The sequence below is a fragment of the Anabrus simplex genome, chromosome 1, assembly GCF_040414725.1.
Source record: "Anabrus simplex isolate iqAnaSimp1 chromosome 1, ASM4041472v1, whole genome shotgun sequence".
In the NCBI taxonomy this organism is placed as follows: domain Eukaryota; kingdom Metazoa; phylum Arthropoda; class Insecta; order Orthoptera; family Tettigoniidae; genus Anabrus; species Anabrus simplex.
The window spans coordinates 712,547,118-712,561,141 of record NC_090265.1 but is presented as its reverse complement, the minus strand read 5'-3'; the positions used below and the strand labels follow the sequence as shown (position 1 = coordinate 712,561,141).

The window sequence follows — 14,024 nt, the reverse complement described above, 5'->3', positions numbered from 1 at the left end:
ATAGATAATTTACTTCTGAAACATGATATTCAGAAACGAACAGGTATTTTCTTACGCACCTCCACAGTTATCCACTTTTCATTTAGTTTGCAAAATAAAACTCAAATTTTCATCGAAACGAATTTTGAGTTCTTTTCACGAATTTTGAACCTATAGCTTATCTTAGTTTTCTTAGGTCAGTTTCTTCTTTCCTGTGTTGTGATCAAATTCCTTATAACAATATGCAAAAATATCAACACAGTTCACACATCCCTTCGCTGGTTTCTTCAAATATTGCCGTACTGCCAATAATAACATAACGTGCACCGACTTGAACATCATTCTGGTCATCAGAAATTCCCATTACTTCTGAGGCACCTTTGCTGTCACTTTCACTATTTTCAGGAATAATTTTCTCGTCGGAATTAAAACAATAACCATTGTCACCATCAGTATTGTCACTAAGATCTTCGAAAATCGAGCGCTTGATTTCAGAATCGTCAACAAAGTGGGCTGCCATCTTGATTCTAAGAACATGTGAAAGTACTTTCACTTCTACAGCTAAATATACTTGTGCACACCGATGTTTGTGTTGCAAAGACTTTAAATATTGAAGAAGAAAGTAGAAGTATTCAGCTGGTATCTATATTGTTGCCATCTGGTGACCAATTATAAACATATGGCAGAAGAACGACACCGTCTCTCAGAAAGACGATCGCACTTGACGAAACAGTGCACCGTCTTCCAGAAAGACGGTCCGCAGTTCTAGGGTTAAAGAAATACATCATAATCTTCACATCATGCTGCTAGGTAGGCATCCCACTATCAGAATTATCGTGAGGTTTGCTTACCTTCCCCTGATATTTGTAAACGGCTAGTTTCACCTATGTGTTGTCATAATAAGTGTGCTGTCTGGTATTATGAAGCTGTCTGTATAGGAACATGTTGTGCAAAATGTCTAGTGATTAGTATTTGTTTTTTGAATTCCAGTCTTATTTTTTCAACAGTCGCAAGAACAACTTTGTCAGACATCATAGTTTCTTCCTGCTGCACGGTTCCCAATGCTCTTTGCATCTTCAATAACCCTAAACTTTTCTTTGTCCTTGAACAAGCAGTTATGAGAACTTATAGCCACACTTAATAAGTCGTTCACATTTTGCTTCTAACGTGCTAATAACACCGCACAGACCAAGGCTGGGTTTTACTTTACCTCATACAATGGATCCTGTTTTACTATAGCCTTGTCCGGCCTGCAGATGTACTATTTGTCTAATTTTATTCCTCATTCAGTCTAGTGTCCTCCCGCACACATTTCCTACAGGATTTTACCCACTTATCAGTCACATATTTGGACAATTTTGTAAAGTGTGCCAAAATCAATTTTCTGTGCAAACCTTCAATATTTTTAATGTCACATTGTAATTTTTTCTGGTGTTCTCTGAATAGAATAGTCCATACAAACTGAATTACACCTCATTGTCTTTGTTACATCTACACGCCATGCTACAAAGGGGGACCCAAAAATAATTGGATACCATTTTAAATAAAGAATTTTTTTCAAATTTCAAATGGTAGTCGCCCTCAAAGTACTCTCCATTAACACTTATACATTTGCTAAAATATTTTTTCCTCTGTGAGAAATACCTTGTGTACTCGTCCTTTTGGATGGTTTTCAGCACCGCCTTCGATTCTCTTTTCACCTCCAGAATGTCTGCAAAATGTTTCGCTTTCAGCTCCCTTTTCATTAGGGGAAACAAAAAGAAATCACAAGGTGTGAGATCTGGCGAGTAGGGTGGGTGAGGAAGCGTCTCATGCAGTTTTTCACCAAAAAATCGCACACAGAAATTGCTGTGTGAGCATCATCATGGTGGAAGAACAAATCGGGTCGTGAACCGAACGCTCTTGCGTAACCGCCTCAAAACACTCAGGTGTTCACTTGGTTTACCGTACACAAAAACTGAAGAGGTCGAAAAACATGCCGCACGAAAACTGTTACAGGGGCTATTTACAACTGTCTCTAGCCATGTCAATTGGCAAACTGACTCAAGAGAGGTTACTCAACACCCACTTGGAGGGAGAACCCGAACTACAAGAGTGACACGTGCAGTGAATTACGCCCGGTTATTTTTGGGTACCCCTCGTATACCACACTTAACCGAATTTCAACAGCCAAAAACATATCTTAAATGGGTGGTCATTACACCACTTACTGTGGTTTTGCCTCATGTACTCACCCTTCTTCTTTAAAATAATATACAAACCATTCCGTACATGCAATACTTTTTGAACTATACTAAAATTTTGTGTAGCACAAAAACGTCAAGTCACACTGATATTTCGCTGGAGACCCCATGTCCCCATTTGAATGGCATTTCACATTTCTTTTAAATGTATGGGCATACAGGACAGTACTTACTAAGGCACCTTCTCGCTCCTCCATATCTTTGAGAACTCTCTTGCGAGTTCGATCGAAGTTCTCAAACTGGAAGATGCGTGCGTAATCGAACGGCAAGTTCTCTTTAGGATCCCAAGGAGAAGTTCGGAAAGATTGAAGACCTCTGTATTTCTGGAAGCGAATCCTAGCAGGAGTATCCATGGGAGTGTCCACTTCATCAGGGAACATCTGGTCAGTGCGTGCATCTACAAAGATTTATATTACGATGAGACTTCATATTACTTAAGCACGTTAAATACTAGAATACAGGTGAATGTATAACTTGTATCTACCTTTCAGTTTCTGGAGCATTTCTTTCTCCTCTGCCAGATCCATCTTCTCATCGTAGCGTTGCTCGTCCTCTACACCCTCAGTCACTGTCACGCTCTGTATATCGGACTGCTCTTCTGGATCCTCATCGGACATAGATTCTGACCGAGCATCCATGGCCATCTCACCTGCCTCATCGTCACTCACGTCAGCTTCCTCTGCAGACATGGTATTCCGCAATTGCAATATTTACATACTGAGGATGGGAATATAAATAGCAAGAATTCTAAGGAGATTCTAAGAAAAGTATAAAGTAAAGCCAGTGTCCAGTGAACAACTGAGAATATATGGAAGAAGTATCTTCAATACCTATTCTTCACACAGGTTGTGAAAAGAAATGAAAGCACAGAAAGAACTGAATTGGTACTAGACACTGTCCAGAGAAGCAAAAATCTGTATAATAAGAGTTCAAACTTTAATGTAATAAAATATAAATACAATCAGTACAGTACAGAATATGAAACATTTATGAACAATTAGGAAGTCAAAATTTAAAAAATATTAGATGCACAAGAACATTAATAAAATAAACATACAAAGATTTAAGTGGGCCATACACGCTGAGGTATGTATCACGAGACTGTTCCATGATAAGCATATCTAATACCAGTTCTATCGTGTGCATCATTGTCAAAAATGGTCTCGCGTAGTATCATGACAAAACAGAGCAGGTATCAAATCTATCGCTCTGGACAAAAGACTTCGATACCGATACAAGTCCCAACTGGTTTACACGTGTACGGGGATGTATTACTGTGCTTTTACAGAGTATTTCTTTGAAAAATGATCATGAGTGGAGAAATATCAGTATGTACAATTTTGGGAAGAATTTATAAATTCCTACCAAAAGTACACATGTCCACGGGATTCATTAAATGACAGTTATAGTGATAGATGTGCCAGAAACAATGCGTATGGAATTTCGGTTACATTTTGTCAGATGCTTCTCCCCGAGGCTGATAGAGAATTAACAATTTCCAATGTGTATTTTGGCATGAAATGAATAAAATTCGCAAGTCCAAGACAACAGACACCTCAATGTTACCACTAGTCCTTGCTTGGCACGCACTACTTCCCTCATAATTGTATCTTGTTTTTGAATTTCAGGGCCTATCAATTCTAACAAAATATACAATGTTTGAACATCTATCCTCAAATAATGAAAGAAATCTTCTGGAATAGTAACCACCAACTCTATTAAAAGTGAAACATGGGACTAATTTTTTCTCTTTGTTAACTTTTTAAACCATATTCTTTGTTTTTTCCTTAGACTTTTCTTCAAACGAACATCAAGAACTATCGCCATAGCAAGCACTTTGTCTGCCGGAGGTTCAGACACCATTTACATAACATACCAATGTAGTACCCAAAAAAAAAGGGGGTGGGGGAGGGGCGCTTTTCACATTCGGATAACTAAGGTAAAATGAGTTTCTACTGCATGTACAGGCAAACTTCCATAAGGACTCGAATTTTCAATATCTTGAAAGGTTTATTTGTTTCCTGAAGGAATCATATATTTTCTACAACTGAAAGTTCTAATACTAAACTTTTTCGATATCTCAAATGATATTTCAAGCCCAGGGGTAATTTTTTTTTTTTTTCCAGCTCAAAGTAATGTAGAACATTGCACTTATGCATACTCGATTATCCCAACAGGAACCTCCTTCTACAAGAATAAGCACTGTCTACATTTTATTCAGAGTACTGTTTGACTACTTGCTTGCGACAGCACAACGATACAGTACTTCGTTATGTTGAGTAACCACATATCACAGCAGCTTAAAACCCTACCTTAGGCTACTATGCAACAATCAGCATAGCGTAATAGTGAAAAACAACACACTTTTCACTGGGCGAGTTGGCCGTGCGCTTGGGGCGCACAGCTGTGAGCTTGCATCCAGGAGATAGTGGGTTTGAACCCCACTGTCGGCAGCCCTGAAGATGGTTTACGGTAACTTCCCATTTTCACACCAGGCAAATGTTGGGGCTTTACCTTAATTAAGGCCACGGTTGCTTCCTTCCCATTCCTAGGCGTTTCCTATCTCACCGTCGCTATAAGACCTATCTGTGTCGATGCTACGTAAAGCAAACTGTAAAAAAAAAACCACAGACTTTTCTTCAGAGAAATGAATTTGTCAGTAAACTCAGCACGATGGATCCTCTCGGACGTTATTCTTAGCTTTCTAGACCGGGGCCACTACCTCACTGTAAGATAGCTCCTCAATTGAAATCACGTAGGCTGAGTGGACCTCGAACCAGCCCTCACATGCAGGTAAAAATCCCTGACGTGGCTGGGAATCGAACCCGGGGCCTCCGGGGAGGCAGGCACGCTACCCCTACACCGCAGGGCCGGCAAAATATATAATAACACAGTATTAAAATTGCGGACCTAGTAAAAAAAAATAGTAATACAGTGAAAACTCTTTAATTCAAAGTCGGTTAATTTGAAATACGCATATTTCGAAGTAAGTGCAATCCACCGAATTCAAATATAGGCCTTCATTTGTGATTGCCATCGGTTAATTCCAAATACGGTTAATATGTAATTCGAAGTTCTCATCAGGCCCCTAAACCATGTAATTCGAAATCAGTACTGTAATTTGGTTACTGCAGAGCAGTTAACAAATAAAGTAATTGTAGACGACAATTAACGACAATGAGCGACTGTCTCATATCCCTCATTGTACATACGCCCTACTTCAGTTTTTTAGGAATTAAGGCTTATTTGCTGCTTCATTGTTTCTTTTTCTTATCACATTATCAACGAGCCTTATTATTGTGGGATACATGTACGGTACAGTTGCGGAGTTATCTTTGTTCAAGTTTCTTACAGTCTAAATTGTTTATAATGGAATCGCAAGCAGACGAAACATCGGAAACGGAGTCTCTTCTCACATGTCTGCCGGCGACGATTTCTGGCCTGTCAACCATGCATAACTTGTCAATTTCAAAGTTTTTGTTTTGTCTGCATTTTATTACTGTATTCTTTTTGTGATTGTAGACACTGCCTGTGAATCATTTCAAATTGTTTAATGGAATTTACTACAATCGCACATCCTTTCTGCCGATAGACGGGTGATTAACAATAGGTTTGTTGCTTCAGTTTATAGTTTCATATTTACGAAAAAGTAATCAATATAATGGAGTGTGTTCTAAACATTCAGGAAAAGCAGGCGAGTCTATTTTAAGACTAATGAACCTTGGACTTCTTTATTATTACGTAAGTCTCTGTACCGTATAACCATATGTTCAGATTCATTTTATTCTTATTTTATTATAGTCTGAAAAAAATGGGAATTATTTTCTTACAATTTTTGCTTTATTCGTCTTGAGGATCGGAGGTATCTGAGTTCGATTCGCGAATACAATACTAACTTACTTACATATTTTCAATATTTTTTTCTTACACAGATTTGTTTAATTTGAAATTATGTAATCCGAAGTCTGATTTTTTGTCTTTATCACTTCAAATTATCGAGGTTTTATGGTATGAGTGTCAACAGTTAGTAAATAACGGAACGGTACAGCTGATACCCTTTCTTTTTGTGGAGCTGAAGTACTATGCACATTTTTCTGTACCTTAAATTTTCGATAACTCAAAGTGTTTTCAGCCTCAGCAAGCACTTCTACTGTATCGAAGTTCAACTGCACTTGAACAAATTATTTTGAACAACAGTCTCTCACTTTCTAGCTTTGCATACATATCAACCAGGAATTTGCCTAAACTAATGTGAAAGCACAGGTCACCACCCTTCCTACACAGAAGCCATTACAATTAAAATTCAAGGGCAGAAGTTGAGTTTTTTTTGTTATTAGTTTCTACAGCGCATGAACTCACAGGCGACGATGGACAGAATTAGAGTGGGATGGAAGCGACTGAGGTCTTAAGGTGAAGTGCATTGTGTATAAAATTTGCAGTGGCCAGGCAAAACACTGAGAACTCAAACTAATTTTAAACAGGCTATCATTGATTGAAAGACACTAGGAGTCCGTGCGTGTATAAACACCTACAACTCAGTTTTAACGACGCAGGCTCCACGTGGTCCAGGTGCATAGCAGGATGCGAACACTTGACTTGATGATGAATATTGAATTTTCACGATCGCATTGTAATCGAAACAAGACTTTCAACGTATTAGGTCGTGTTACGTACATGTAGTACGTGTTGAAGAGATGTTAAGTACAGAACAAAAATGGCCAGCCGGACACCAGCGGGATCCAAACCCACAACCTCCCGATTTCGCGTTCGGATTCCACTGGTGTCCGGCTGGCCATTTTTGTTCTGTACTTAACATCTCTTCAACACGTACTACATGTACGTAACACGACCTAATACGTTGAAAGTCTGTTTCGATTATAATGCGGTCGTGAAAATTCAATATTCATTGACATGCCCCACAACGGGTGACTTAAACGCACTCTACAGTGTGCTAGCAGCAGTGCCAGACCTGTAGCTCAGATCCTTTCAAACAGAACAAAGATGGCCTAGGCCACCATAGCTCAATTGGTAGAGCAACCGATGCGAAATCGGGAGGTTGTGGGTTCGGATCCCACTGGTGTCTGGCTGGCCATTTTTGTTCTGTACTTAACATCTCTTCAACACGTACTACACGTACGTAACACGACCTAATGCGTTGAAAGTCTGTTTCGATTACTTGACTTGACATTTTCAGCTGGCAATAAGCAGTATTTTCTCAAACTATACTGCATAGTGATAAACAAACACCACGGCGCTACGGAAAATTACTGGTAAACTAGTCAGCTGGCCTCATGTCAATGGGAAAGTGTTACACCACCTCACACTCTTTGTTGGACTAGCAACGACAGACGACGTATGACTGGAGCACATCACGAAGTCCTAACCTTCCGTATTAAAGAGTATAAACATAAATGTTTCTACATTTCTAAACAGTTTTCATCAATTAAAAGAAAAAGTAAGAGCATAAGGGCGTGGCGACCCCATCGCCCAGTGGGAAACTACTGCAACCAGCCACCTGAGTATTGGCAGAAAAACTATTCCTCATTGGGTTAGGAGGAAATGCCAACCCAGAACCCTGAACATCTGGGGTTGTCCCTCTGCAGTTAACAACCATAGTTGCAAATTGGAGCTTGCTCCATCCAAGGTTAACTACCTTCGAAAGTCAACCATGGAAAGGTCTTTTAGGAAAAAAATTCCACCGTCCTGTCCAAGAAAGCAGGAGAAGGCTACATCAGATTCAGTGGGTAGCCACCTAGAAGGCGTCAACGAGTCGGAGCGTTGGCAATCACCAGTTCTTATTCCAGCACATTAGAACAGGATCAAACAAGATCAGATCAACTAAATTGCAACTATTAATATTAATTCTCTACTTAAAGCAGGAAATCTAAAGAACTTGAAGAACTAATTAGACAAACAGAAAATTTTAGTAGCAGGATTCTGAGGAATACTACAGAAGAACCGTTTGAATCTCAAGGCCACAGAATTTATAACGGGAAACTTGGACTAAGGATTATGAAACTATGTCCCCAATTTAGAAATGGGTTTATAGACGATCACAATGCGGTCGTGAAAATTCAATATTCATCTGATGATGTCGTTTCAAGAACAAAACATCTCACTCTTTGTTCAATATTGCGTTTCTTACAGGTATGTTATAGTGTTATAGGTAGAGGCACCTGATTGTGATGAAAATGTTTGCTCAATTTTGTAATTTTTTAAAGGTTATTTCGGTACATTTTTAGCTATTTTTTGTCAATAATTGTGTTAAATTTTATTTCCTTTTCTCAGCAATAAAAAATCTAAACTAAAAGATAGTTGATAGCAGTAAAACAAACATTTTATTTTTACATATATAAAAGAAAGATGAGAGTTTTGCTTCTGCTAAGAACGCATATTACATGTATCAAAGCATGGATGTTTGAAAAATTCCATCCTGCCACTTCAACCATCAGAGGCTAACCTAGCCTATGTACAGTATATAATTTGCACGTCGGAGATACCATGAGTTTCATACTGCTAGGAATCAGAGCTGTTGTCCTGTCAGATATTTTATTACACTATCAACATTACTTACTACAGCTTCTATATTCTGATTTCAGGGAAAGAAGAATGGCAATCACGACAATATCTTTATCTGCTCTACATTGTGACGTACCCACTTGGCCCACAGATGTATGACAAAATTATAACGTGGCGAGTCACTTTAATATTAAAATAAATAAATGATATGTCATTGTTTCTCCATAAACAGTATCCCAAGGGCGCCAGTCTTCAAGCTTATGGCTTGAAAACAAAAGTAGATAATTAATAATAATAATAATAATAATAATAATAATAATAATAATAATAATAATAATAATAATAATAATAATAATAATAATAATAATAATAATAATAATACGTAATGAGACTCAAAAAACTCCCAGGGGTGAGATGAACGGAACACAAATCATTAAGTACACTAACTTGGAATTTAAGGATCATTAATAATAATTTCATAAAATTCAAATTAAAACAGCTATATATTAAGATGAAAAACGTGACGTAACGGCGTTTTAATGACATCTGAACTTACGGAAGCAAAAGAAAAATTGAATGAAATTAATTTTAAAAATGAACTGTTGCGCGAAGACTTGCAGTAACTTATGCCATAAGCTCACCATATGTAGACTCTGTTGTCTTGAAGCTGATGATGTGTGGATCTCGTACCGGCTGCCTTCTCTGTTGTTGGATTCCAGTCCTACTTCTACACTTCCTGTCCTTAACACTTCCTACTGTATTCCTTACATAAAGTCGTAATGAGTCCTAATTTTAAGTGCAAAACCACCATGGGTTATGTTCATGGAGAGAATACATTCATATTCTTCCGTATTACGGAACAGTAGCGTAGCTAAATTCATAATAAGAGCTCTCCTGCCCTATACTAGTCAAAGCCGGTCTCCCGTTGACTACCTCTCGTCATTGAGATAACAAGTCCCAATGAGAGTAACTTTTGAGTAGAATATACTCAGATGCGAAGTGAACTAAGTTAAAATCTTCTCCGATGTGTAGACGTAGAATCGTAGTAAGAGTATGAATAAGAATATAAATGAGAAAGTCCGAATGTCCTCTCCAGCCCTTGTCGGTGGTATTTATCGGTTCAAAAGTCTCCTTACATCAGCCATATCACATGGTCCAGTAAGATTCGAGGTCTCATCTCTTCTCCCTTGTATTGCTGTGAATCCATCACGTTGCTTCATTACGTTCATTCACATAGGCTGAACTTTCCCGCTGAAATAAAGCGTCTCGAAGCGGAGTTTGAAAAGTGGGTGTTAATAATGTATCAACTGTCTCTTCATGAGGTGGAGAGGGTAATATCTCTCGTAACCTCGATGACGTACTTTTCCTGGAACTGGGCTGAAATTAGCCTGCTGACTCTGGTCACCTCACAACGGCTATTGGAAAATTTACTGCAAGTTATAAATATGCGTGATGTTGAAATACTTTACCCAATAATTTGTTCGTTCAGAATACGTTATAGCCGCGATACAAAGAAATGAAATGATGATTGAAATGGATGATAAAAACCCTATATATATATACATATTAATTTAAAAATGACCTATCAGTGATTAAATATATACATCTTATCAATTAAATATATAGTTCAATAATTAAAAATATACAGTGATGTCCCAAATATCACAACATGAACTACCAAATAGATCCCTGAACATTGTGTATGGTTCACAATATTCTGATGTTTAAATTTCTCATAGGATAGGAAATTGCTTTATTAGATGAGACTTCATTTTCTAAATCACTTCTCATTGCTTCTTGGATCAAAGAGTTATTCCATATAATTTCGTGATTTTACTTAAAACGTGAAGAGTTTTGCGTTTTGAGACAGATTTTTAATATTTCATAAATATTTTGCAATTTTGTGCTTTGCAAAAAAACACGTGCCTCTAGTTATAGGTACCGTCAAACAGCGCGATTTCGGACACAGAGGTGGTTTCAGACAGTATGGTAGATTTGCCGTATTTTGTCGCATAGCAACGAGCAGCCGGTGCTTTGCACTTCCGCACGCGCTTGATCTTGAGGTTATGTTTCCCGCGTCCTGTGCTTTTTATTACGAATCGACTTCATACTTTGGAAACTTTCCTGTGTGCACTGGCAGTGTTGAAAGTTCATGCAGTATCATTAAGTGGATACTTTCGATTGTCGCGATCGGAAGGAATGCATTATAACTATGGTTTTTAGTGAGTTCAACTGACTGAAGTGTTTATAAATGATTGCTGTGGAATTTTGGTGTAATTTAGTGAAAAATAGTGTTTTACGCACATTTTACTGAAAATTGAAAGCAGTCAGGGTGATTTCGGACAATGCCTAAAATTATCAGAGGCAGAAAGAAGCTGCTTTGAGGGGTAATTACGAGCCAAAATTATTAGAAAAAGCCGTATGTGATATTAAACGTGGCAAGTTGTCTTATAGGAAAGCATTATTGATTTCTATGGTAGGCCTATGCCTTGGTCCACCCTACAAAATAAAGTGCGGAATGTACATCTTAACAATTGGAAGACAACCAATGCTAAATGAGGAAGAAGGAAATGCTCAAGGAAGCTCGTCACCCTCCGGCCATGTTCCAACCCAACACAACCTGCTACTTCCCACCGCCGCCGCAAATGAAATGTTCTTCCTGGGAAGTCGATTTTTGGCCGTGACTTCCGCCGATATGAAAGCAGTGCAGAAACAATTGATGGCGCTGGCAGCAGCAGTGAAAATGAATGCGATGAAGCACACAATGAATGTAATGACATTCTGGTGTTGCAAGAAGAGGCTTTCCTTGTTGCAGATTACAAATACAAGTTGAGGAACAAAGAACATACAGGCAGTATTTCGGCCTGGCCTGAAATATTCGCTCAAGGGATGTGGATGTCACATCTTGCGCCCATATAAAAACAGCAGAAAAGTGTTTGTCTTCCCTAACATCCCTGCTGAGGATACAATAGCTAAAGAACAAATTTCGAAAATACTTCCAGTCCAAGTTGAGAAGAGAGGAACGTTTATTTTCAAAGAAAACGTATTTTAGATTTATAGGCCGTGGCAACTACATGTTCACTGTATCGACCTTTTTTCGCTCTCATATTTCTATCCGTTGTAAGAAAAAATCATTAAGATTTCTCAGTAGGATCTCTGTACAGTTTATAACTATTAATATTTCAATTTAGACCGGAAAACTTTACATTTACCTTGCCAGAAAAAAAAGATTGATCAGTAACACATTACATTTATCATTACAATGATTTTAACCAGTTAGTCATATTTTGGACACCCTCAGAACACTTTAAACATCACAAAACTAAAGCAAAAAGAACAAGGAATTGAATAAAGAACTATTTATGTCCGAAATCACCTAATACGCTTTGAAACTTCGGACAGCAGTTTAAAATGCATGTGCGTCCGAAATCACCCTGAAGTACGGGGTGAATTCTGACACTACTTTTTGTTTTCTCATGAAAACCTGTGTTGGCGTATATTTTTCATTTGTTGGGTATTGCATTAATTGGATATATTCCTCATTATTAGGATGATAAACAACACAATTTAAGATCCCCTTTGTGACTTAAGATGAAAATAACCTCAAAACCGTCCGAAATCACCCCGTTTGACGGTACATGAACTGAGTCAAAACTGAAAAGTATGGCTTCCTTCTTAACAAACTTGTAAGGAAAGTTCAAATGTTCACCAGCAGCGTGCGAAATTCCAACAAAGAGTGGTGTTAAGTAGAGCGGTGCTACTTAACACAGTTATTAATGATATAACGAACACCGCAAAGGAAATGTACGGTGAAATCAAAGCAGCTGCTTTTGTTGACAATATTGTGATTTCGTGAAAAACAGAAGACAAGGTGTGGACAAGATTCAACACTTGGAAGTCGAAATTTCAATAGTTCAGCCTCAAGATCAGCAAAACCATGACAGTGGTGATGGCAGTGAACCAATCTGGCCAACCAACAGCAAGAATAAAGCTAACAGACCATCAATGTGGACCCTTCTTTTGGATGTTAAGATTCCAAAGAAAGCAAAACTGGCAATGTTTAACAGCTACTTCATACCTATTTTGGCCTAAGCAAGCACCATCACGAGGAGAAACTTATCATCATGACTAGGGCCGGATGTTTAAAAATACCTTTAAAATGTTTTAAAATGACTTTAATAAATTATCTAAAAATTTGAAAAATGGAGAAAATGATCTTATAATAATAAACTCACCAATATTTCAAAAATGACATCTTAAGCTCAAACTGAAAAGTTTATCAAAATAGATTTCTAGCACTTAACAAAAGGTTTATGTTCACTTCAGTCTGAGTTGCAATGCACTACGAATGTCATTCTAATGTTGTCAAATGAAAATGATCTGTCGTTATCAGCCAACAAGTTTTAATATCTCAAAAAGCTGCGTTCAACATTAACTGATGTGATCAGAGCGTACTTGAAGTGAGGAAGGTCGTTTGCTGTTAAATCCTCGTCAATCCCATTCATGCAGTAGTTTACACCCGAAGAAATGTCTGAGATTTTGCATAATGTTTTATACCCGGTGTTTTTGTCCACCACTTTTTTTCAGTTTTGATGCAATACCTGCAGCAATTTCGCCACGTTTGTTGCTAAGAGTGGTTTCCACCTGGTTGATTAAGGAAATGGAATCAACCATTTCTTCGCCCGTTTTTCTCCAACGATGTGATTGTTGCTGTCAATAAGGCGAAATTTGATTTTATGAATGCCAAAATACCTTCAAAGTTTGGTTCAGATAGCATGTCCTGGGCAATTTTTATTGCTGCAGCTTCTTCACTGTCAAAACTCTGCACTATTTCCTTCACTAACTTGAAGTTTTCGTAATAATACATACACGCGTTTAACCACATGCCCCAGCGTGTTTTGAGAGGTAGTGGAGGTAATGCAATGTCTGGAGCTTCAGCTTGGAAACGTGCAACTCGCGAGGGTGGTTTTAAGAAACTTTCTTAACGTTCGCTATAAGCCTGTCTACACAGGGGTAAAGAGCCCTTACTTCTTCACAAACTTTGTGCAGTCCATGGGCAAGGTATGTAACATTGACCATTTTAGAATAGAGTGCCTTCAATGAACTAGCTGCTTGTACCATATACGGTGCAGCATCAGTTAAAAATAAAAGTACATAGACATGTTTGATGCCCTCAGACCACAGGAGAAACATAGCACTATCAAACAGTTTTGATATGGTAGAATAATTGGTCTTTTCTAAAACTTCAGTAGCCAATAAAAATATTTCACCTGGTGTATGCAC

At 38.1% G+C, this 14,024-nt stretch overlaps 1 protein-coding gene across 1 annotated transcript in view; it reads right to left on the bottom strand.

Annotated features, from left to right (window-relative positions):
- The window catches only part of Tsr1 (Tsr1 ribosome assembly factor), a 192,001-nt gene that overhangs the window by 106,429 nt on the left and 71,548 nt on the right, over positions 1-14,024 (bottom strand). Inside the window, exons 7-8 of the mRNA XM_067136020.2 lie at positions 2,707-2,901; positions 2,396-2,619 (exon numbers count right to left, since the gene is read on the bottom strand). Of these exons, the coding sequence (XP_066992121.2) occupies positions 2,396-2,619; positions 2,707-2,901 (419 nt within the window). The remainder of the gene's footprint in view (positions 1-2,395; positions 2,620-2,706; positions 2,902-14,024) is intronic.